Source organism: Bombina bombina, chromosome 6 (genome assembly GCF_027579735.1).
Source record: "Bombina bombina isolate aBomBom1 chromosome 6, aBomBom1.pri, whole genome shotgun sequence".
In the NCBI taxonomy this organism is placed as follows: Eukaryota; Metazoa; Chordata; class Amphibia; order Anura; family Bombinatoridae; genus Bombina; species Bombina bombina.
Genome location: NC_069504.1, coordinates 707193643 through 707220620, shown reverse-complemented (window position 1 = coordinate 707220620; position 26978 = coordinate 707193643). Strand labels below are relative to the sequence as shown.

Here is a 26978-nt window from a genome sequence, read left to right as displayed (position 1 = left end):
TACATTTATTTTAATATGTTTTACATGTGGTTTGTTATACTTTTATTCTAGTCCTAACAATTTATTTTAGGTCTCAAAGAGATTTCGTGCCTGTTAAACATTTTCTGGCAAATCTGGACTTGTAAAAGTCCAGAATGAGCGCTATTCTTAGCAAGGTCCCACAATATTTAAAGAGCAGCCTGTTTCCTTGTGAATGTTTTTTCTAGGGATACTAGTATATTTTTTAATGTGGCCCAGATTAGTGATATCGCTCTATTAGTAATCTGGGCCATAAAAAATAAACTAGTATCCCTAGAAAATAAATCACTAAAGATATATAGACAGTATATATCTGCTTAATAGACCTCAGACCTTCAATCGAAAGAAACAAAAGTAACTCTGAAACGCCAGTATTTTTGGCTTACCAGCTGGTCATTTAAGCCTCAGGGGCCGTCATGGCTTTTATAGTTTATTGTCATGATCAAGTGCAATATTGGGAATTTTAATGTTTTACAATAACAGTTATATTTTAGAGACAAGTGCACTGTAAAATTTAAGATTTTTCTCCTTTGTTCTTACTAATACTACTATTACCTTGAATGGTAGAACCAGGGGACTTCATGCATCCCTTCTGTACTTGTAATTAGCTAGTGAATATTACTCACAGTGCATCACATAACCATATTTGATCTGTATAATTATAGAGGCTGAGTAATAAAATGTGTATCTTAATTGTGTTCCCTATTTGCCCTAGTAATCTAGTTTGTGGTTTTATCCCAGAAAACTCTTTACACACAGAACTACAGTATATGTATTTCTATACCACATTCTTTCAGCACTGTTTAATATAGAAATAATAACAGGAGACAGTTTAGAAATATATATAGAAATATATTTGCAGTCATTTCCTTGACAGAGCGGGCATGCAGTGTTGTCGAGTTTCTCTCTAAACTGCGGCACTGTGACGGCAGGGGGGGGAGGGGCGTGCGCAAGCAAAGACAGGCAAACTCGAGCTACAGAGCGTCGCACCCTCCACAGGGGCCAGCATGTGTTAATTATACTGATCTTCTGCAGAGTATTATCCCCCAGCCTGCCAAAACGTGTAGAGCATTGCTCCATTCACCCACCCAACTACTGAATAATCTTGCAGAGCATCGCTCAGTTCACTTTTATGTCAGAGCATCATTCCTGTAATCTCTTCCAAGAAAAAAGTTTAATTTCAGCAATGTATTGATATATGCTTGAAGACTGTCACCTGCAGAGCATCACACCATTAACTCCCCCCTCCCCATTCTGCTTTTTCTTTTCAAATTACTCTCTCCATCATCCCAAGGTCCTTTAGTAAAAACATCCAGGTATATATTCCATGTACGTTTAGTGATGCAGGCCATCTCAGCAGCTGGGAGCAATGCTCTGCAGGCTTTCAATAATTAATATTAAGAGCTGAAGATCTGCAGCCCCCATATATTAACCAGTGGGTCTAAATTGATATATCTGCTAACCTCAGATGCCAGATTTTGAACGTGATTTATAGTTGAAGATAGGGTAGGCCTATTCAGTCACATCTATATTATTGTGTGGTATGGAAGCAATGCTCTCTCCTCTAGAATCACTAAACCTTCAAAGAGCCCTTCAGTGATACACTTTGTCCAATTTTCTATGCTATGGGTTGGACATACTTTGAGTCACCTACCTAGGATAAGAATTTGACAGATTTTTCTTGCTGGATAGTTCTTTAGATTTTTAGTAAATGTATGGTTCTGTGTGATTGTGAAGGTATGGAAGTGATCAGACAAAAAAAAAATAGACTATAGATTTCCTCTTGTGCAAAAGATGAAATGGTTTGTAGGCTTTCATGAGTTTAGTAATATTATCTAATCTGTCACCAGCTTTAAAGAGCCAGTAACAATGTCCTACAGGATTACCCTCCTGCTATAAAGGAGCGACGCTTTGCAGACACAGCAAATTCCCAGTCAGTCTCCAGAAAGTAGTGTCAGGAATAGGGGGATTAGGGGATAGGTTAACCCCTGTACTGCCGAAGCAGCATGCATAGCCTGGCACAGAATATGAAGCAATAACCTATTCAATACCAAAGTAGGATGGTATCAACTAGGAAACATTAACATCTTTTTTGCCAGATTGATGAGCACACAGCAGGCATAATTTACCCCTTCTCTGCCAAGGCATTGAGTTGGCCATATCAACTATTTTGTATGCTAAAGGAGTGGGCACTACCTGGCATGGAAAATGCATAATATGGTCAATTCTCTGCAAAAGCATTGGGCTTACAGTGACAAAGAGGGGGGCTCATAAATCTTTTTCCCAGTGATAACAGCTAGTAAACACTGACACTGAAGGGAGGGCATTAACCACTTTTTGCCAGGATAGTAAGCACACAATGGCACAGAACAGATGGCATTAAACCATATTCTGTGCCAGAGTGGCAATAATGCACTGGCACAGAAGGGGGCAGTATAGGGGTTACATGGGTGCCTGCATTATTCAGAGTTGTAATACTGGCTGCCGTCATAGTGCCCATCTTCACCATATAAGTTGCTATCCAAGCAGTATTTTGAATCATAGACTTGGCGTGGGAGCCCATACACAGTCATGCCCTGCTGAGATGCCCCCTTGTTTGAGCCCATTTGCAAAGGAATTGTCTGGGTGTCACAGTGCTCCATGCCAAGTTTCTGTTCAAAGATCTGACGTTTGGTTCCTGGAGCAGTCATACCAGCCTAGGAGGAATACGGGAAAAGAGGAGTAATAAATTAATCAACTAAGTGTTAAGCATAAGCTAGTAAGAGAGTGAAAAATAAGAGATAGATATGGAAAAGCCAAAGAAGAAAGTAGAAATACGTAATAAATATTGGATGGGAGGGGGAGTGGGTAGAGGGCCCCTCCCGTGAGTTGCCAACTGTTGTAAAACAATTGCATGAAGGTGATTTACAACACGGCTGGGCTTGTGATCTCACATCCTAGCTGAACACATCAGGTGAACCACCAATCACCAGCTAGCTCTCAGCAGTGCATTGCTGCTCCAAGCCTACCAAATTGTTAAAGGGACAGTCTACACCAGAATTTTTATTGTTTTAAAAGATAGATAATCCCTTTATTACCTATTCCCTAGTTTTGCATAACCAACACAGTTATATAAATACACTTTTTACCTCTGTGATTATCTTGTATCTAAGCCTCTGCAAACTGCCCCCTTATATGAGTTCTTTTGACAGATATGCATTTTAGCTAATCAGTGCTGGCTCCTAGGAACTCCACGTGCGTGAGCACAGTGTTATCTATATGACACACTCAAACTAACACCCTCTAGTGGTGAAAAACTGTCAAAATGCCCTGAGGGAATAGGCGGCCTTCAAGGGCTTAGAAATTAGCATATGAACCTCCTAGGTCTAGCTTTCAACTAAGAATACCAAGAGAACAGAAGTAAAATTGGTGATAAAAGTAAATTGGAAAATTGTTTAAAATGACATGCCCTATCTGAATCATGAAATTTTATTTTGGACTAGACTGTCCCTTTAACTAAGGATGCAAAGGGAATGATGTAAATTTGATAACAATCCTAAAGTTGTACGCTCTATCTAGACCATGAAAGTTTAATGTTGACTTTCATGTACCTTTAAATACAAATAAGAATTAAGAATAAAAAAAAAGAGTGAGAAATCAAATATATATATAAATATATACACACATACACACACACACATTCATAAATATGTTAAATATGGGTTATGAAGCATAGGAAAAAGAGACAGTGAATTGGTAGTGAGAACCCACTGGAAAACAATGAAGAGCTTGGATACAGGGATAAGTAAGGTAACTAAAGGGTAAAACATGGGAACAATGAACCAGAAATGAAACAAGCTAAGCAGAAAGTGATGAGGTCAGGAATTAGAGACGGCAGTGTTACTAGCAAAAAAGTGTAATAAAAGGGTAATATTAATACATGCCACACCACATTTGCTTTTCCTGATACTGCAATGTTTCTACATACCTGGGAAGCCCATTTGTTGGTGCCCATTTGTAGACTGATGGTAGCCTGGTCCAAGGGCTGTTCATTGCCCATTTTGGGGTCATACAGGTGTCTGCGGGTCCCATAAGAGGTCATTCCTTTTTGGCTGGCAAACTTGTTGGTGCCCATCTACCAAGGTAAAAAAAGAGAGAATTGTCATTATATCATATCTATCCCACAATGCCCTAATGCCACTCTTAACTGGCTGTTCGCTTTTAAATACCCATATTACCCATCATGGAAAAAAATATGGCCGGTTTCATCATTTTTACACTTTCATGAACACTGTGTAAGATGCCCATTATAAATCACCTGAAGACCAATAATATTTCTTCCTTCTCTGAGTTTTTCAGGCTGGAACCTCCGCTCCTGCCGGTCTGCGTACTTCACGCCAAAATTCACCTTGTTACCTTTTGCTTTGGCCTGTAATAATAAGTGAAAGGTAAGCTGTTAAAGGCACACTAACGTCAAAATTTCAGAAAGAGCATGCACTTTTAAGAAACTTTCCAATTGACTTCCATTATCAAATTCTGCACAGTCTTTTTATATTCACACTTTATGAGGCACCAGCTCCTACTGAGAATGTGCACAAGCTCACAGGGTATAAGTATACAAGTCAGTGGTTGGCTGATGGCTGTCACATGATACAGGGGGCCGGCAAACTGGGAAAATAAATACATTTGTGAGAGAAAAAAATCTGCTGCTTATTTGGAATTCAGAGTATATGTTATTGCATTGTCTTTTTATTATGCACTTAATTATAAAATTATATATAATGGTCCTTTATTGTACAATATATAAATCATTTTGCATTAGTTATGTCGGAGAGGCAGTTGATGGGCACTGTCTGTGAACCTTGCATCTGTGCGCACATATTCATATAAAAATGTGTTATTGCATAGAAGATGTTTGTACTGCCATAGCACACTGCATTAATTGTATGTAATTCAGAGCTGATGTGATTGGTTGTATTTGTAAGGGATGTTAGAAGTGCTTTGAAATTATGATGTTTTGAGTGTTAATATTTGTCATAAGGAATTCAATGCACTGGCAAAACATTCTGACTGCATATCTGTGCTTTGAGGCACATTAAAGAAACATAAAGCTCAAAAACCTCTATGTACATGAACATTTTAAATATGAGTTTTTGTACGAAATAAGTAAAGTTAAAACTGTTTATATTCATTTTAAAAATAGGAAGTGCACAACTACGGCGAGATTATGAGTTTTGCGTTAGGAGCTGTGCGGTGCTAACAAGCAGTTTTTTCTCACCGCTCACTTACCTGCAGCGCTGGTATTACGGGTTTTTACAAACCCGGCGTTAAAAGGCAAGAAGTGAGCTAAAAGGCAAGAAGTGAGCGTAGAGCAAAATTTTGCTCCATACCGCACTCCAATACCAGCGCTGCTTAAGTCAGCGGTGAGCTGGTCATACGTGCTCGTGCACGATTTCCCCATAGACATAAATGGGGAGAGCCGGCTGTGAAAAAGTCTAACACCTGCAAAAAAGTAGCGTAAATCTCAGTAACGCAGCCCCATTGATTCCTATGGGGAAATAAAAGTTATGTTTACACCTAACACCCTAACATGAACCCCGAGTCTAAACACCCCTAATCTTACACTTATTAACCCCTAATCTTCTGTCCCCGACATTGCCGTCACCTATATTATTCTTATTAACCCCTAATCTGCCACTCCGGACACCGCCGCCACCTACATTATACTTATTAACCCCTAATCTGCTGCCCCAACATCGCCGACACCTACATTATATTTATTAACCCCTAATCTGCCGCGCACAATGTCGCCGCAACCTACCTACACTTATTAACCCCTAATCTGCTGCCCCCAACGTCGCCGCCACTATATTAAATGTATTAACCCCTATATCTAAGTCTAACCCTAACACCCCCTAACTTAAATATAATTTAAATAAATCTAAATAAAATTACTATCATTAACTAAATTATTCCTATTTAAAACTAAAAACTTACCTATAAAATAAACCCTAAGCTAGCTACAATATTACATTGTAGCTAGCTTAGGGTTTATTTTTATTTTACAGACAAGTTTGTATTTATTTAACTAGGTAGAATAGTTACTAAATAGTTATTAACTATTTAATAACTACCTAGCTAAAATAAAGACAAATTGACCTGTAAAATAAAACCTAACCTAAGTTACATTAACACCTAACACTACACAACAATTAAATAAATTACCTACATTAAATAAATTAAATTAGCTAACCCCCCCCCAAAAAAAAACAAAATTACAGAAAATAAAAAACAAATTACAGATCTTTAAACTAATTACACCTAATCTAATAGCCCTATCAAAATAAAAAAGCCCCCCCAAAATAAAAAAAAACCCTAGCCTAAACTAAACTATCAATAGCCCTTAAAAGGGCCTTTTGCGGGGCATTGCCCCAAAGTAATCAGCTTTTTTACCTGTAAAAAAAATACAAACAACCCCCCCAACAGTAAAACCCACCACCCACACAACCAACCCCCCAAATAAAAGCCTAACTAAAAAAAACTAAGCTCCCCATTGCCCTAAAAAGGGCATTTGGATAGGCATTGCCCTTAAAAGGGCATTTAGCTCTATTGCAGGCCCAAAGCCCTAACCTAAAAATAAAACCCACCCAATACACCCTTAAATAAATCCTAACACTAACCCCCAAAGATTCACTTACCGGGAGAAGTCTTCATCCAAGCGGCAAGATGTCCTCAAGGAAGCCGGCAGAAGTGGTCCTCCAGACGGGCAGAAGTCTTCATCCAGATGGCATCTTCTATCTTCATCCTTCTGACGCAGAGCGGCTCCATCTTCAAGACATCCGACACGGAGTCCCTTAGATTCCGATTGGCTGATAGAATTCTATCAGACAATCGGAAAAATTGGATTGGAACAGCCAATAGAATGCCAGCTCAATCCTATTGGCTGATTGCATCAGCCAATAGGATTTTTTCTACCTTAATTCCGATTGGCTGATAGAATTCTATCAGCCAATCGGAATCTAAGGGACGCTATCTTGGATGACGTCACTTAAAGTGATATTCATTCCAAAGAAGCCGTCGTTTGAAGAGGATGCTCCGCGCCGGATGTCTTGAAGATGGAGCCGCTCCGCGTCTGAAGGATGAAGATAGAAGATGCCGTCTGGATGAAGGCTTCTGCCCTTCTGGAGGACCACTTCTGCCCATCTGAATGACCACTTCTGCCGGCTTCCTTGAGGACATCTTGCCGCTTGGACGGCGGTTTAGGGGTTAATATGTTTATTCTAGTGGCGGCAATGTCCGGAGCGGCAGATTAGGGGTTAAAAAATGTATTATAGTGTTTGTGATGCGGGAGGGCCTCGGTTTAGGGGTTAACAGGTAGTTTATGGGTGTTAGTGTACTTTTTAGCACTTTAGTTATGAGTTTTATGCTACAGCGTTGTAGTGTAAAACTCATAACTACTGACTTTAGAATGCGGAATCTTGGAGGTAGAGGGTGTACCGCTCACTTTTTCGCCTCCCAGGACAGACTCGTAATACCAGCGCTATGGAAGTCCCATAGAAAAAAGGGTTTACGAAGTTTACGTAAGTCGGTTTGTGGTAAGGCCAAAAAAGTGTGCGGTGTCCCTAAACCTGCAAGACTCGTAATAGCAGCGGTAGTGAAAAAGCAGCGTTAGAACCTGTTAACGCTGCTTTTTCAGTTTAACGCAAAACTTGTAATCTAGCCGCTAGTTTCTGGGATTATAGTTGACTGGCTGACAATGTCAAACCCCTTAAAGGGGCAGTACACACCAATTTTCATTTAACTGCATGTAATAGACACTACTATAAAGAAGAATATGCACAGATACTTATACAAAAATCCAGTATAAAACCTTGAAAAAACTTATTTAGAAGTTCCCAATTTAGCTCTGTTAATAAGATAAATCTGGGACACCCATTGAAAGGGGCTGAGAGCAGAACTACCCCCTCCCCTGTATATGAAAAGACCCATTATAAACACAGGAGCAGTCTGAAGTCTGTATACATCAGTATACATCTAAAACTTTGGAGCTTGGTTAGGAGTCTGAAAATCACCACAATGTTATTTAAAAATAAGCAAAACTATAAATGTTTACAAAAACACACCCAGATGGGCTATATAAATAAATAATCTACAAAACATGTATGCAAAGAAAAATCTAGTTTATAATGCCCCTTTAAGCACAGCACCAAAACATACTTGTTCTCAGCCACTGCCTATAGTTAGATAAGGGAGCAGACATGCTGAGAATTTAAAGGGACATGAAACCCAAAATCTATCTTTTATGATTCAGATAGCGAATGCAATTTTAAACAACTTTCCAATTTAATTCTATTATCAAATTTACTTCATTCTCTTTGTATTATTTGTTGAAAGAACAGCAATCCACTACTGTTTTCTAACTGAACACATGGGCGAGCCAATGACAATCAGTATATATATGCAACCACCAATCAGCAGCTAGAACCTAGGTTCTTTGTTGCTCCTGAGCTTAATTAGATAAACCTTTAAGCATGAACAGCGCTGCGGAATCTTTTATAAATAAAGAATAATAATAATAATAATAAAGGATAACAAGAGAAGAAAGCAAATTAAATAATAGAAGTAAATTGGAAAGTTTTTTTCAAATTGTATTCTCTATCTGAATCATGAAGGTCTAATTAAGAGTTTATTATCCCTTTAAGTTGCATTCAGCCTCTGCTGAGCATAGGCAAAAAACTGACCCTGTTGCAATCAGCCAATAGGATTGAACTTCAATCCTATTGGCTAATCCAATCAGCCAATAGGATTTTTCCTACCTTAATTCCGATTGGCTGATAGAATTCTATCAGCCAATCGGAATTCAATTAATTAAATTATATGTAAGTTAGGGGGGTGTTAGGGTTAGACTTAGGTTTAGGGGTTAATAACTTTAATATAGTGGTGGCGACGTTGGGGGCGCAGATTATGGGTTAATAAGTGTAGGTAGGTTGCGGCGACGTTGGGGGCAGCAGATTAGGGGTTAATAAGTGCAGGTAGGGGGCAGCGACATTGGGGGTGGCAGATTAGGGGTTAATAAATATAATGTAGGTGTCGGCGATATTGGGGTCAGCAGATTAGGGGTTCATACATATAATGTAGGTGGTGGCGGTGTCCGGAGAGGCAGATTAGGGGTTAAAAATATAAAGTAGGTTGCGGCGATGTCGGGGTCGGCATATAATGGGTTAATAAGTGTAAGATTATGGGTGTTTAGACTCAGGGTTCATGTTAGGGTGTTAGGTGTAGACATAAAATGTGTTTCCCCATAGGAATCAATGGGGCTGCGTTAAGAGCTTTACGCTGTTTTTGCAGGTGTTTTTTTTTCAGCTGGCTCAGCCCCATTGATCCCTATGGGGAAATCGTGCACGAGCACGTTTTGCCAGCTTACCGCTAACGTAAGCAACGCTGGTATTGAGGTGAGATGTGGGGCTAAATTTTGCTCTCCGCTCACTTTTTTGCAGCTAACGCCGGGTTTGTAAAGACCTGTAATACCAGCGTTGTCTTAAGTGAGCGGTGAGAAAAAAAGACTCGTTAGCAACGCAAGCCTTACCGACAAAATTTTTTAATCTAGGCGTCGGTTTCTGTATAGACGCCAGCCCCCTTGCGGAACTGTGACAGGAAGTAATGGACTCTGCACAAATTAAGTTAAAATAAATAAATAAAAGGTACAATAATTTTAAAATAATAAATAATACATATTGCAATGGTTTCTATTATAACCCACTGCTTAGTGCTTTTTTTTTTTTTTAACTACAATGAAACCCTTTAAGGAATTCCTTTATTTTTCTACCCCCCTGCAAAGGGGATACTGCTGGTAAGCAAATGAGAAGCAGGCATACATGAGTATGCTCCAATCACTGGCTGTATCCTCATCTGGAGCAGAAAGGGGGTCTTCCACAAGTGCAACTTTGACTTTTACCATTTTGAAGAAGTGAAAGTGATGTTAAATACTAGCGTTTTAAAGATACTAGCATTTACCATCACTAAAAATAAATAGGATTTTCAGTCATCACTTTATAAAAAAGTGCTAAACTAACTCTTTCTGTGCCCCGGCCTCCTTGCTAAACTCATTGGCTCGGCCTCCCATGGTACGGCGCTCTGAGGTGACGTTTCCACCTCTAAAGCAATAGCCGTGCTAGCATACAGAACAGTGTCATATGGCTAGCACAGCTATTAGTTTAGAGGTGAAAACGTCTTTAGCGAGGAGGCATTGGCACAGAAAGGGTAAGTTAAGCACACTTTTTTATAAAGTGATGACTGAATGTCCTATTTATTTTTAGTGATGGTAAATCCTAGTGTTTTTGAAATGGTAGGATTTACCATCACTTTAAATATACAATAAAAGAAAAAAAAATCTGTTTAAAAATAAACTGTTCTAATAAAATAGATAATTTTATTTCTTCCCTAGATTGTACTTTTAATAGAGTAGAGCCTGACAAAAAAATTGTAGAGCCAGATGTGAATGAAAGACTAACTCTACCATTGTCAACTTACCACACTAGCTAACGCCACAAGAGTGGATTGAACCTGTGAAAAGTTGGTGTTCTCAAACAGGTCGTTTGCTTCAAATATATCATCGGGTCTGATACCGTAATCTGATATAGCTTTAATAAAGTTCCCAATGTTTTCCAGCTGCAAAGACATAAAGGTGGTATAATCATAAATCCAATAAATATTTCACTCTTTTATCAATAGTGATATAAATATGTCTAATAATCTTACTTTTCCCTTGCTTACAGCTGTCATGTAACTCTTACATGTGTCTCACTCCTGTCCCACCATGTGTCTCACTTCTGTCCCACCATGTGTCTCACTCCTGTCCCACCATGTGTCTCACTCCTGTCCCACATGTGTCTCACTTCTGTATCACCATGTGTCTCACTCCTGTATCACCATGTGTCTCACTTCTGTATCACCATGTGTCTCACTCCTGTCCCACCATGTGTCTCACTTCTGTATCACCATGTGTCTCACTTCTGTATCACCATGTGTCTCACTTCTGTATCACCATGTGTCTCACTTCTGTCCCACCATGTGTCTCACTTCTGTATCACCATGTGTCTCACTTCTGTCCCACCATGTGTCTCACTCCTGTCCCACCATGTGTCTCACTTCTGTATCACCATTTGTCTCACTCCTGTATCACCATGTGTCTCACTTCTGTATCACCATGTGTCTCACTCCTGTCCCACCATGTGTCTCACTTCTGTATCACCATGTGTCTCACTTCTGCATCACCATGTGTCTCAATTCTGTCCCACCATGTGTCTCACTCGTGTCCCACCATGTGTCTCACTTCTGTCCCACCATGTGTCTCACTTCTGTATCACCATGTGTCTCACTTCTGTATCACCATGTGTCTCACTCCTGTCCCACCATGTGTCTCACTTCTGTATCACCATGTGTCTCACTTCTGTATCACCATGTGTCTCATTTCTGTCCCACCATGTGTCTCACTCCTGTCCCACCATGTGTCTCACTTCTGTCCCACCATGTGTCTCACTCCTGTCCCACCATGTGTCTCACTTCTGTATCACCATGTGTCTCACTCCTGTCCCACCATGTGTCTCACTTCTGTATCACCATGTGTCTCACTTCTGTCCCACCATGTGTCTCACTCCTGTCCCACCATGTGTCTCACTTCTGTCCCACCATGTGTCTCACTCCTGTTCCACTATGTGTCTCACTTCTGTATCACCATGTGTCTCACTCCTGTCCCACCATGTGTCTCACTTCTGTATCACCATGTGTCTCACTCCTGTCCCACCATGTGTCTCACTTCTGTATCACCATGTGTCTCACTTCTGTCCCACCATATGTCTGATTTCTGTTCCACCATGTGTCTGACATCTGTGTCACCGTGTGTCTGCCTTCTGTCCCACCATGTGTCTCACTTCTGTCCCACCATGTGTCTCACTTCTGTGTCACCATGTGTCTCACTTCTGTGTCACCATGTGTCTCACTTCAGTATGTATCACCATGTGTCTCACTTTTGTCCCAACATGTGTCTCACTTCTGTCCCACCATGTGTCTTACTTCTGTATCACCATGTGTCTCACTTCTGTCCCACCATGTGTCTTACTTCTGTATCACCATGTGTCTTACTTCTGTGTCACCAAGTGTCTCACTTCTGTATCACCATGTGTCTCACTTCTGTATCACCATGTGTCTCACTTCTGTATTACCATGTGTCTCACTTCTGTGTCACCATACCGCTCACTTCTGTCCCACCATCTGTCTTATTTCTGTCTCACTGTGTGTCTCACTTCTGTCTCACCATATGTCTCATTTCTGTGTCACTGTCACCACGTCACTGTCACCACGTGTCTCACTTCTGTGTCACCACGTGTCTTACCTCTGTATCACCATGTGTCTCACTTCTGTCCCACCATGTGTCTCACTTCTGTGTCACCACATCTCTCACTTCTGTGTCACCACGTGTCTTACTTCTGTATCACCATGTGTCTTATTTCTGTCCCACCATGTGTCTCACTTCTGTGTCACCATGTGTCTCACTTCTGCCCCACCATGTGTCCCACTTCTGTATCACCATGTGTCTCACTTCTGTATCCCTATGTGTCTCACTTCTGTGTCACCATGTGTCCCACTTCTGTATCACCATGTGTCTTACTTCTGTATCACCATGTGTCTTACTTCTGTGTTACCATGTGTCTAACGTCTGTATCACCATATGTCTCACTTCTGTATCCCTGTGTGTCTCATTTCTGTCCCACCATGTCTCACTTCTGTATCACCATGTGTCTCACTTCTGTCCCACCATGTGTCTCACTTCTGTATCACCATGTGTCTTACTTCTGTATCGCCATGTGTCTCACTTCTGTATCCCTATGTGTCTCACTTCTGTGTCACCACATGTCTCACTTCTGTATCACCATGTGTCTTACTTCTGTGTCACCATGTGTCTTACTTCTGTATCACCATGTGTCTCACTTCTGTATCACCATGTCTCTCACTTCTGTATCACCATGTCTCTCACTTCTGTGTCAGCATGTGTCTGACCTCTGTGTCACCATGTCTCTCACTTCTGTGTCAGCATGTGTCTGATTTCTGTGTCACCATGTGTCTCACTTCTGTGTCACCATGTGTCTCACTTCTGTGTCACCATGTGTCTCACTTCTGTGTCACCATGTTTCTGATTTAAGTCCCACGATGTGTCTCACTTCTGTGTCACCATACTGCTCACTTCTGTCCCACCATCTGTTTTATTTCTGTCTCACCGTGTGTCTCACTTCTGTCTCACCATATGTCTCATTTCTGTGTCACTGTCACCATGTGTCTCACTTCTGTCCTACCATGTATCTGTGTCACCAAGTATCTTACGTCTTTGTCACCATGTGTCTTACTTCTTCTGTTCCACCATGTGTCTGATTTCTGTTCCATCATGTGTCTGACATCTGTGCCACCATGTGTCTCACTTCTGTGTCACCATGTGTCTGACTTCTGTCCCACCATGTGTCTGACTTATGTCCCACCATGTATCTCACTTTTGTCCCACCATGTGTCTCACTTCTGTGTTACCATGTGTCTCACTTTTGTCCCACCATGTGTCTGACTTCTGTCCAACCATGTGTCTGCCTTCTGTACCACCATGTGTCTCACTTCTGTGTCACCATGTGTCTGACTTCTGTGTCACCATGTGTCTGACTTCTGTGTCACCATGTGTCTGACTTCTGTCCCACCATGTATCTCACTTTTGTCCCACCATGTGTCTCACTTCTGTGTCACCATGTGTCTCTCTTCTGTCCCACCATGTTTTTCACTTCTGTGTCACCATGTGTCTCCCTTCTGTGTCACCATTTTTCTATAACTGTTGATATCTCCATCATTACCCATACCCTGCATGCCGATGTCTTGTGGTCACACTTGACTCAGATCTTTTTTTCACTCCTCACACTCAGTCTTTGGCCAATTCCTGCCGCTTCAACCTTAACAAACATCTCTAAAATTCGACATTTTCTTACACAAAACACAACTAAGATTTTAATCCACTCTTTCATCCTTTCCCGCCTTGATTACTGCAACTCCATTCTCACTGTTTTCCCTAGCTGCCGTCTAGCTCCTTTAACCCTTTGAGTGCTAAGCTGGATTTAATATTTTTCAGATTTTTACTATTTTTAACAAAAAAAATGTTTTGTCTCCCCCCCCACCTGATCACAAAGACTCATACTGTTGGAAAGTTAGGCGATTACCTTTCCAATGGTGGGTCTTGGGGGTCTGTAGCTGCTCAGATCCCTGAGATACAGGTTTCTAAGCAGCATGCCCCCTTTCCCTATACTTTGTATTGTCAATTTTAAATAAAGTTGCGCTGTGACGTCATCACGTCATTACGCATGACTTCACCGTACGTAACGGGAAGCCCCGGCGATGCCTGTCACTATGCAGGCCTGATCACCGGGGTAGGAGCCCCCAGATTACCAAAAAGGTAGTTGAGTGCTAGCGACGACTCTGAGCCGTCGTTAGCACTCAAGGGGTTAAATCTATAAGGAATGTCTCTGCCAGGCTCGTCTTCCTTACACGTCGCTCTTCATCTGCTGCACCTCTCTGCCAATCCCTTCACTGGCTTCCTCTAACCTTCAGAATTAAACACAAAACTCTGACATACAAGGCCATCAACTGCACTGCTCCCCCTATATCTCAGACCTTGTCTCTAGATACTCTCCCTACCATCCCCTTTCGCTGTACAGATTGAAAAAGACTGTATCCCATGATCTCTCCTGCCTGTGTCATATGGGACCTTTTGATGAAATTGACTTGTACACATGAGAATTTTCCCTTGACTATCCCGGGGGAGGGGTTGATTGTGGCTTACTCTCATTGGTTACCTTTTTCTAGTAACCCCTGAAGGAGCAGGCAGGATTTGTGTTGGTGTTACTTTACTTATTTGTATTCACCCCCATTGTTGTGTCTGCTCTTTTATACCCTGTGATGTCCAGTTGATATAGTCTGGTTTTCCAAACTTGATATTTTCAGGTGTTACGTCCCTTTATATATTTATCATGAAACAGTGTTACAGACATTTATTAGGTTATGGGTTTCTAAGTTTGGTTCTGTATCCTTGTTAAAGTGAGTTTTATATTATGTTCCTGTCTACATTATGTATCAATGCCAACAACCTTTCTTCATTCCTACAAGTGCCTCTACTCTGTATTTTGCAGATAAAATGCATCTTAGGTGATTTCTGAATTGATAATTAGCCAAAGAGTATTGTTTCCATGTTATTACTGAACATGTCTAAGTAGGGTTTCAGTTTACCTTCTTCCTCTGTGGAGGAGGCTGAAGCTAATAAATCCTCGAAAAGGGTCAAGATTTGTACTACCAAGATTAAGTTTACAGTTGGCAGATACATGATTTGTGATTCCTGTGCTGAAGCAGTATTGTTTTGAGGAAACTCTCCAAGGGGATTCTTCAAGACTTCATAAATTCTTACTTTGGTTCTTACATTCAGCTCTTTTTTAGGTTTTCTTTTATGTCTAATTTTCAGTCAATGCATGTAGAAATTGCTGTTTGGTTATACTAATTGGTCTTCTGCTGTTGAGTCTCCTAATAGTCGCATCAGATAGCATAAGCAGAAGTCTAAGCATTCAGGGTCATTCTTCAATGGCCTACATTATCATAGACTTTGTTGTTAGTATATGTCAATTGCCTAGTCTGTTTCTCAGATTCCTAATCAAAGTCAGTTCCCTGTTGCCTTCCTCATGCCAAATAAATTTAAGCTATGCGCCAGTTTGTGTCAGCAGGAAGGTGAACGGTATTAAGGAGGGACAAGACACCACTTTTAAGACTACAAAACCATGCATAAATGAGACCATGTGCTTCAGTTCTAAATACAGTCCTATGTCAGGTGCAACAAATTGATACATGTATATTCCAATCCATTAGAAGAGTCATGCAAATGGCTTCAAGCAGGGTTTGCAAGGTTTTCAAATATAGCATTTCTAAATCAGAAGAAAACTTGTTTTCACATGGTTTTCTAGTGTGTTTTTTTTCTTTTTCTTTGTATCAGTTCAACAATGGTAGCACAGTCAATCAGGATACACTTTTCTGCTATTTTTTTGCATGATTTTTGAACACTAGTCACTACTACCCATTTTGGCCTGCTTCGTATGGCATACCCTGTGCACTCCAAACTTACGCCTAGATTACGAGTCTTGCGTTAGCCTTAAAAAGCAGCGTTGAGAGGTCCCAACACTGCTTTTTAACGGCCGATGGTATTACGAGTCTGGCAGGTACAGGTGTACCGCTCACTTTTTTTCAGCGACTCAAGCTTACCGCAAATCTCCTTACGTCAATTGCGTATCCTATCTTTTTAATGGGATTTGCCTAAAGCCGGTATTACGAGTCTTGGAAGAAGTGAGTGGTAGACCCTCTCCTGTCAAGACTGATACCGCATTTAAAAGTCAGTAGTTAAGAGCTTTATGGGCTAACGCCGTAACATAAAACTCTTAACTAAAGTGCTAAAAAGTTCACTAACACCCATAAACTACCTATTAACCCCTAAACCGAGGCCCCCCCATCGCAAACACTAAAATAAATTTTTAACCCCTAATCTGCCGACCGGACATCAGCGCCACTTTAATAAATATATTAACCCCTAAACCGATGCACTCTCGCCTTGCAAACATTAGTTAAATTTTAGTAAACTCTAATCTGCTGTCCCTAACATCGCCGACACCTACCTACATTTATTAACCCCTAATCTGCCGACCCCAACGTCGCCGATACTATATTACATTTATTAACCCCTAAACCTAAGTCTAACACCCCCCTAACTTAAATATAATTTAAATAAAACTAAATAAAATTACTACAATTAAATAAATTAATCCTATTTAAAACTAAATACCTGTAAAATAAACCCTAAGATAGCTACAATATAACTAATAGTTACATTGTATCTATCTTAGGGTTTATATTTATTTTACAGGCAACTTTGTATTTATTTTAACTAGGTGCAATAGTTATTAAATAGTTATTAATTATATAATAACTACCTAGTTAAAAAAAATACAAATATACCTGTAAAATAAATCCTAACCTAAGTTAAAATTACATCTAACACTACACTATCATTAAATTAATTACCTTAACTAACTACAATTAAATACAATTAAATAAACGAAAGTACAAAAAACCCCCACTAAATTACAGAAAATAAAAAAATAATTACAAGAATTTTAAACTAATTATACCTAATCTAATCCCCCTAATAAAATAAAAAAGCCCCCAAAATAATAAAAATCCCTACCCTATACTAAATTACAAATAGCCCTTAAAAGGGCTTTTTGCGGGGCATTGCCCCAAAGTAATCAGCTCTTTTACCTGTAAAAAATAAATAAATACACCCCCCAACATTAAAAACCACCCACACACCCAACCCTACTCTAAAACCCACCCAATCCCCCCTTAATAAAACCTAACACTAACCCCTTGAAGATCACCCTACCTTGAGCCGTCTTCACCCAGCCGGGCACAAGTGGTCCTCCAGAGGGGCAGAAGTCTTCATCCGATCCGGCCAGAAGAGGACCTCCAGAGGGGCAGAAGTCTTCATCCAGGCAGCATCTTCTATCTTAATCCATCCAGAGCGGAGAGGGTCCATCTTGAAGCCAGCCGACGCGGAGCATCCTCTTCTTCCGACGACTCCCGATGAATGAAGGTTCCTTTAAATTATGTCATCCAAGATGGCGTCCCTTGAATTCCGATTCTGATTGGCTGATAGGATTCCATCAGCCAATCGGAATTATGGTAGGAAAAATCCTATGGACTGATCCAATCAGCCAATAGGATTGAGCTTGCATTCTATTGGCTGCTCCAATCAGCCAATAGAATGCGAGCTCAATCCTATTGGCTGATTGGATCAGTCCATAGGATTTTTCCTACCATAATTCCGATTGGCTGATGGAATCCTATCAGCCAATCAGAATTCAAGGGATGCCATCTTGGATGACGTCATTTAAAGGAATCTTCATTCCTCGGGAATCGTCGGAAGAAGAGGATGCTCCGTGTCACCTGGCTTCAAGATGGACCCTCTCCGCTCCGGATGGATGAAGATAGAAGATGCCGTCTGGATGAAGACTTCTGCCCCTCTGGAGGTCCTCTTCTGGCCAGATCGGATGAAGACTTCTGCCCCTCTGGAGGACCACTTGTGCCCGGCTGGGTGAAGACGGCTCAAGGTAGGGTGATCTTCAAGGGGTTAGTGTTAGGTTTTATTAAGGGGGGATTGGGTGGGTTTTAGAGTAGGGTTGGGTGTGTGGGTTGTGGGTTTTAATGTTGGGGGGGTATTGTATTTTTTTTTTACAGGTAAAAGAGCTGATTACTTTGGGGCAATGCCCTGCAAAATGCCCTTTTAAGGGATATTTGTAATTTAGTATAGGGTAGGGATTTTTATTATTTTGGAGGGCTTTTTTATTTTATTAGGAGGATTAGATTAGGTGTAATTAGTTTAAAATTCTTGTAATTATTTTTTATTTTCTGTAATTTAGTGGGTGAGGGGGTTTGTACTTTCGTTTATTTATTGTAGTTAGTTTAGGTAATTAATTTAATGATAGTGTAGTGTTAGATGTAATTGTAACTTAGGTTAGGATTTATTTTACAGGTAAATTTGTCTTTATTTTAACTAGGTAGCTATTAAATAGTTAATAACTATTTAATAACTATTGTAGCTAGTTAAAATAAATACAAAGTTGCCTGTAAAATAAATATAAACCCTAAGATAGATACAAATGTAACTATTAGTTATATTGTAGCTATTTTAGGGTTTATTTTACAGGTAAGTATTTAGTTTTAAATAGGATTAATTTATTTAATTGTAGTAATTTTATTTCGTTTTATTTAAATTATATTTAAGTTAGGGGGTGTTAGACTTAGGTTTAGGTTTAGTAGCGGCGACGATGGGGGCGGCAGATTAGGGGTTAATAATTGTAGGTAGGTTGCGGCGACATTGGGGGCGGGAGATTAGGGGTTAATAAATAAAAATTAGGTGTCGGCGATGTTGGGGGCGGCAGATTAGGGGTTCATAGGGATAATGTAGGTGGCTGCGGTGTCCGGAGCGGCAGATTAGGGGTTAATAATATAAAGCAGGTGTCAGCGATGTCGGGATGGCAGATTAGGGGTTAATAAGTGTAATATTAGGGGTGTTTAGACTCGGGGTTCATGTTAGGGTGTTAGGTGTAATCCTCAAAGAAAATGTGGAAAACAGCACCAAGAGATATGTGGCTTGTGGGGCACGGAACCCAGGATCTGCCTTATCCTGCAAGCACTCCAAACAATAAAATAATTTGTTCCAGCCACCAGTAGTTTAAAAGACCTTTATTCTTTCATCAGCTAGGGTCTTAGACAGAAATACAATGTTTCAGGCCTGCTATAGGCCCTTAGTCATGTACATGACTAAGGGCCTATAGCAGGCCTGAAACGTTGTATTTCTGTCTAAGACCCTAGCTGATGAAAGAATAAAGGTCTTTTAAACTACTGGTGGCTGGAACAAATTATTTTATTGTTTAGGGTGTTAGGTGTAGACATAAATGTTCTTTCCCCATAGGAATCAATGGGGCTGCGTTAGAAGCTGAACGCTGCTTTTTTGCAGGTGTTAGGTTTTTTCAGCCGGCTCAGCCCCATTGATTCCTATGGGAAAATCGTGCACGCGCACGTTTTGCCAGCTCAACGCTACCGTAAGCAACGCTGGTATTGAGGTGAGATGTGGAGCTAAATTTTGCTCTCCGCTTACTTTTTTGTGGCTAACGCCGGGTTAAAAAAAAACTGTAATACCAGCGTTGTCTTAAGTGAGCGGTGAGAAAAAACTGTGCGTTAGCAACGCAAGCCTTACCGACAAAAACTCGTAATCTACCCGATAGTGAGTAAACTCTTTGGGATAACAGGAATAGACTAGTACATTATAGAGCTTTTGTATTCTTAATAAAACGAGGGCTAGGAAGTTTCTGTGACAAACAGATTATTTATGTTTTTATGCAGCTCACAAGGTATAGAGACAGACGGAGATAGTTACCTGATGCCAGTTTTGTGGAGAATCATTGATCTTCCGAACGGATCCAGGATACAGTTTATTAATTAACCTAGAAAAATAATAGGGCTCTTACTTTTTTTTGTTTTGCACACACATACATATACACATATATACACAAATACAGTATATATATATATATATATATATATACACATACACACACACATGCAGCACACATACACATATATACACAGACATATACACATACAAACACACACATATATACACATACACACATATTCACCTACAAACACACATACACACACATATATACACAAGCACAACCTTCTCACCTTTTGCTCATATAAATCAAACAGCAATAACGGGCAACAAATGTGTTACTCACAAAGATAGTACTGCTTGCCTATATATTTAACAGACACACTTTAGAACTTCCAAATCCACCTTTACACACATGTACAGTGCCAGTCTCCACAAACGACTTGCAGTTCCTGCTACTACCTTGAAATGCCCACTCGCATAAGAACAGTGCCTATGTCACAGCCTCAGCTAGTAATACCAACCTCATCAACACACACACACACCTATCAGTGACAATACCACTGATGCAACGCAACTACTTCTGGCGAACTCTCCGCCTAACACATGTACAAAAAGTGCTAACCGTACCCCACTCACACATACACAATCAACAGTGTCAGCCTCTTACTTTACACAGTTACAGCAAGTTAACAGTGCACACAGCTATCACTGTAACTAGCTCTGCTGGAGCCTAGCATTAGACCAACAGCGATAAAGCCGAAGGTAGTAATGAATACTTTACATCCCAATGTTCTTCACAAAGAAGAAAATGTTCTTTTTATTTTTATTTATACTTCATAATTTTTTTGTAAAATATATATCTATACCTATAAAATGAATATGTACAGGTATAGATATATAGATATACAGATATATTTATATATATATATATATATATATATATATATATATATATATATATATAAAAATAAAACATTCTCTTCAATGTGAAGAACATTGGAATGTAAAGTAGTTATATTAAAAACACATTAAAAACTATTAAAATAAATTAAAATCAAATTTTATGTTTTAAGGTATTTAATTGGAAAGGGCTCAAAAGTATATATATATATATATATACATGCACATATGTAGACACATATATATATAATTATTATTTTTATCAGTTATTTGTAGAGCGCCAACAGGTTCCACAGCGCTAATGACATGGGTCTAATATGCAAGGTGACAGTTATGAGAGACAAAGCGATAGAGGGCCCTGCCAAGAGTTTCACTGTGGTAAAACATCTCTTACGAAGGTGATCTACAAAGCAGCTAGGCTGAAGAAGCGACCAATAGCGCCGTGAAATGCGTCAGGCCATGCCCCATCACTCTTAAACAATTTGTCTACAGTGCTACGGCACGCTGCTATTCACACAGAGTTGAGTGTGATTTTATACTGTTTTTAACACTAGCTGAGTATTATATTCAGTACATTTTACTGCTATTGTCACCTTTGAATAAATATCCGTTGTATTACACCCTGGACTGTTCAATATCCCTTCCTAGGTCCCCTTTCATATATCCACCCCAAGAGGTTCTGGATAGCCTTTACTCCTAATGGTTAATCTGCTGTTTCTTAGTCTGTTTCTAGCCTCCATGCGGATTCCATATCTCATTTAAGTTGAGGTTTTAACAAGTGAGTGACCATTTGTCTTTCTTTAAGTTAATTGCTATGTGGATCATAACATACTACACCAGATAGGATCCTATGGTCTGTGCACCCTTCCCTCTTCTGTTCTCTCTCTCTCTATATATATATATATATATATATATATATATATATATATATATATATATATATATATATATATATATATATATATATATATATATATATACATACATTATAGCCCTTTCTAGTCAATAGAACCATATCCCTTTTAACCCTTATTGAAAATATTTTATTATTATTTATATGAAATATTTTTGATCAGAAACGTTATATATGCATGTAATAGTTTATTTTAATGTGTTTAGTGAACTTTTTTTTAACCCCTACACTTTACATTAGATGTTCATTATCGCTAATCTGTTCAGCGCATATGTTGTTTGCACTCAAGCAAATCCATTTACTTCCAACTTGTAGAATGCACATTAGCACGATTCCAATAATGCTTATCACGTCACATGCTAACATTAGCATGCCACTTGTAATCTAGCCTATTGTCAGTTTTGCACACACCAAATGGTTAGCATAATTAATATTAGTTATGATGTAGGAGTATGCCTTTTTTTACTTTGCTAAGGCCTTACTGTTGCTCAATACTGATTGTATCAGTCGCAAACTTATAAATATTAGTGCATTCTGATAAATGTAAGTAGCATGACAGAGACCCAGTGATGATTGCCAACCTCCCATAAAACATAAACTTACAATCACTAGCAAAATACTAGACTCATTCAGCTGTGCTCTTCTTACACGCCCAATCACTGGTGCCAGAAATATGCCACTCAACCAGCTGTGCTAGCCAGTACACAATAAAAGCTGTATCTGCCTCATTCTCCAAATCAACCAGTCTGAAACTTCCTACCAGTTCTGATAATCTCAATCTCTAGCAAGTTTGCTAACCTTATATTTTAATCTAACAGTTTTATATTTACTTACATAGAATCTGTCAGACTCACAAACAAACAAACTACATGAAACACATCCACTGTGCTGATCCCCTTCACATGTGCCACCATGAGATTGCTTGCAGCATTGCAGCCAAGACACAATATTGCAACTTTCTTGGCTAGAACTATTAAACGCAAATGCACACTACTTTAATGCCAGGTCCACTACTAGAATACAGTGCCACCTTGAAACTCACTAGTGCCATCCTCAGACCCAGTGGCATTCTCATTAGCAGCTGTCAGTGGCATTCTCACATCTATTGTTGGGCACATACGTATCAATAAATGGCTAATGTCTACTGTAGGCCCTGCAGGGAATGACTCAAACTCACTCGCAAAGGATAACTCCATCTTTTAAGGAATCCATGAACTTCTCTCCGATTTTCCTCCCAGTGACTGATTCTATCCATTCTCTGAGATCTGCCTCTAGGTGTGGATCATATTTTGAAGCAAGCTGTAAATAAAGAAAAAAGAAAGTCAAAAGACATAACCCTGCTGCCTGCTTTTATTTTCCCCTATAAAGAACTGTCTGTGTGCCTCTCACTGTGTGACTGACACTGCTTACAGAGGTCTGTGTGCCTCACACTGTGTGACTGACACTGCTTACAGAGGTCTGTGTGCCTCACACTGTGTGACTGACACTGCTTACAGAGGTCTGTGTGCCTCACACTGTGTGACTGACACTGCTTACAGAGGTCTGTATGCCTCACACTGTGTGACTGGATTACACTGCTTACAGAGGTCTGTGTGTCTCACACTGTGTGACTGGAAAACACTGCTTACAGAGGTCTGTGTGCCTCACACTGTGTGACTGGAATACACTGATTACAGAGGTCTGTGTGCCTCACACTGTGTGACTGGAAAACACTGCTTACAGAAGTCTGTGTGCCTCACACTGTGTGACTGGAATACACTGATTACAGAGGTCTGTGTGCCTCACACTGTGTGACTGGAAAACACTGCTTACAGAAGTCTGTGTGCCTCACACTGTGTGACTGGAAAACACTGCTTACAGAAGTCTGTGTGCCTCACACTGTGTGACTGGAATACACTGATTACAGAGGTCTGTGTGCCTCTCACTGTGTGACTGACACTGCTTACAGAGGTCTGTGTGCCTCACACTGTGTGACTGGAATACACTGATTACAGAGGTCTGTGTGCCTCTCACTGTGTGACTGACACTGCTTACAGAGGTCTGTGTGCCTCACACTGTGTGACTGACACTGCTTACAGAGGTCTGTGTGCCTCACACTGTGTGACTGGATTACACTGCTTACAGAGGTCTGTGTGTCTCACACTGTGTGACTGGAAAACACTGCTTACAGAGGTCTGTGTGCCTCACACTGTGTGACTGGAATACACTGCTTACAGAGGTCTGTGTGCCTCACACTGTGTGACTGGATTACACTGCTTACAGAGGTCTGTGTGTCTCACACTGTGTGACTGGAAAACACTGCTTACAGAGGTATGTGTGCCTCACACTGTGTGACTGGAAAACACTGCTTACAGAAGTCTGTGTGCCTCACACTGTGTGACTGGAAAACACTGCTTACAGAAGTATGTGTGCCTCACACTGTGTGACTGGAAAACACTGCTTACAGAAGTCTGTGTGTCTCACACTGTGTGACTGGAAAACACTGCTTACAGAGGTCTGTGTGCCTCACACTGTGTGACTGGAATACACTGCTTACAGAGGTCTGTGTGCCTCACACTGTGTGACTGGAAAACACTGCTTACAGAGGTCTGTGTGCCTCACACTGTGTGACTGGAATACACTGATTACAGAAGTCTGTGCGCCTCACACTGTATGACTGGAAAACACTGCTTACAGAAGTATGTGTGCCTCACACTGTGTGAATGGAAAACACTGCTTACAGAAGTCTGTGTGTCTCACACTGTGTGACTGGAAAACACTGCTTACAGAAGTCTGTGTGTCTCACACTGTGTGACTGGAAAACACTGCTTACAGAAGTATGTGTGCCTCACACTGTGTGACTGGAAAACACTGCTTACAGAAGTATGTGTGCCTCACACTGTGTGACTGGAAAACACTGCTTACAGAGGTTTGTGTGCCTCACACTGTATGACTGGAAAACACTGCTTACAGAAGTCTGTGTGTCTCACACTGTGTGACTGGATTACACTGCTTACAGAAGTCTGTGTGTCTCACACTGTGTGACTGGATTACACTGCTTACAGAAGTATGTGTGCCTCACACTGTGTGACTGGAAAACACTGCTTACAGAAGTCTGTGTGTCTCACACTGTGTGACTGGATTACACTGCTTACAGAAGTCTGTGTGCCTCACACTTTGTGACTGAAATACACTGCTTATAAAAAAGTATCTGTGCCTCACACTGTGCAGACATCCCAACTTTTCCTGAAGTTCAGGGAGTCTCCCTCATTGTAATAGCGGCTCCCTGATGCCCGCAAATGAAATGCAATCGCCCTGAAACTAAAAGTACCATGATGCAACGTGGCCCAAATCCGGAAACAGTGTTTCTTTAAGGAAAGCCTCTAGTTGTGGTGACGTTTTTGAGCAGGAAGGCGTTGTCACAGCGAAGTCTGTCTTTACTTTCAGCGTATTGCGTGTCTGCCACCCTCCCTCCTGCTGTTTGGAGGCTGCAATAAGGCTCTTGGGGAGGAGGAGAATCAGCAGCAGGCTACATCGGCTGCAGCATAGGTTAAAGGGACAGTTTAGTCCAAAATAAACTTTCATTATTCAGATAGGGCATCTAATTTTAAACAACTTTCCAATTTACTTTTATCACCAATTTAGCTTTGTTCTCTTGGTATTCTTAGTTGAAAGCTAAACCTTGGAGGTTCATATGCTAATTTCTTAGACCTTGAAGGCCGCCTCTAAGCTAAATGCATTTTGACAGTTTTTCACCACTAGAGGGTGCTAGTTTATGTGAATCATATAGATAACACTGTGGTCACGCACGTGAAGTTCCTAGGAGCCAGAACTGATTGGCTAAAATGCAAGTCTGTCAAACAAACTGAAATAAGGGGGCAGTTTGCAGAGGCTTAGATACAAGATAACCACAGAGGTAAAAAGTGCATTAATATAGCTGTGTTGGTTATGCAAAACTAGGGAATGGGTAATAAAGTGATTATCTATCTTTTAAAACAATACAAATTCTGGTGTAGACTGTCCCTTTAAGTGAGAACTGAGAAAGAGGGCAAAGAGTGCGCCCCTGTGAGGGAGGAGATAGACACCCCTGCTGTCAGGTACTTATCAAGCTGACTCTACTGTGAGTACAAAAACATAAATTATGCTTACCAGATAATTTAATTTCCTTCTGTATAAGGAGTGTCCACGGCATCATTCCATACTGTTGGGAAATACTGAACCTGGCTACCAGGAGGATGCAAAGACACCCCAGCAAAAGGCTTAAATAACTCTCCCACTTCCCCCATCCTCCAGTGATGCTGCCGAGGGAACAAGAAACAGTAGGAGAAATATCAGGGTATAAAAGGTGCCAGAAGAAAAAATATAATTTAGAGGGCCGCCCATCGGAGAAAACGGGCGGGGGACGTGGACTCTCCTTATACAGAAGGAAATTAAATTATCTGGTAAACATATTTTATGTTTTTCTTCTTAATATAACAAGAGTCCACGGCATCATTCCTTACTGTTGGGAAACTTATACCCATGCTCTAGAGGACACTGAATGATAACAGGAGGGACAAAAAGAGAGGCGGTCCCTACACTGAGGGCACCACAGTCTGCAAAACCTTTCTCCCAAAAGCTGCTTCAGCAAAAGCAAAAACATCAAACTTGTAAAATTTAGAAAAAGTATGTAAGGAGGACCAGGTAGCTGCCTTACAAATCTGATCCATAGAGGCCTCGTTCTTAAAGGCCCAATAGGAAGCCACTGATTTAGTAGAATGAGCCGTAATCCTCTGAGGAGGTTTATGTCCCGCTGTCTCATAAGCAACGCGGATAAGAAAATCGAAAAGACCCTCTGTCCCTTACAAAAAGTCGAAAAGACCCTCTGTCCCTTACATTTCCCGGGAATAGGCAACAAACAAGGAAGAAGTTTGTCTAAAATCCTTAGTAGCCTGAAGATAGAACTTCAAGGCGTGAACCACATCCAAATTATGAAGCAAACGTTCCTTCAAAGAAGAAGGATTGAGACACAAGGAAGGAACCACAATCTCTTGATTGACGTTGCGGTCAGACACGACCTTAGGAAGAAAACCTAACCTAGTACGTAGGACAGCCTTATCAGAATGGAACACC

General features: G+C 40.5%; 1 protein-coding gene across 1 annotated transcript in view; it reads right to left on the bottom strand.

Annotated features, from left to right (window-relative positions):
• Positions 1-849: 849 nt before the first annotated feature.
• CNN1 (calponin 1) overlaps positions 850-26978 on the bottom strand; it is a 53008-nt gene continuing 26879 nt past the window's right edge. The window contains exons 2-7 of the mRNA XM_053716039.1: positions 23065-23186; positions 20054-20120; positions 10528-10665; positions 4316-4426; positions 3986-4132; positions 850-2714 (exon numbers count right to left, since the gene is read on the bottom strand). Coding sequence (XP_053572014.1) covers positions 2478-2714; positions 3986-4132; positions 4316-4426; positions 10528-10665; positions 20054-20120; positions 23065-23186 — 822 coding nt within the window. The 3' untranslated portion in view covers positions 850-2477. The remainder of the gene's footprint in view (positions 2715-3985; positions 4133-4315; positions 4427-10527; positions 10666-20053; positions 20121-23064; positions 23187-26978) is intronic.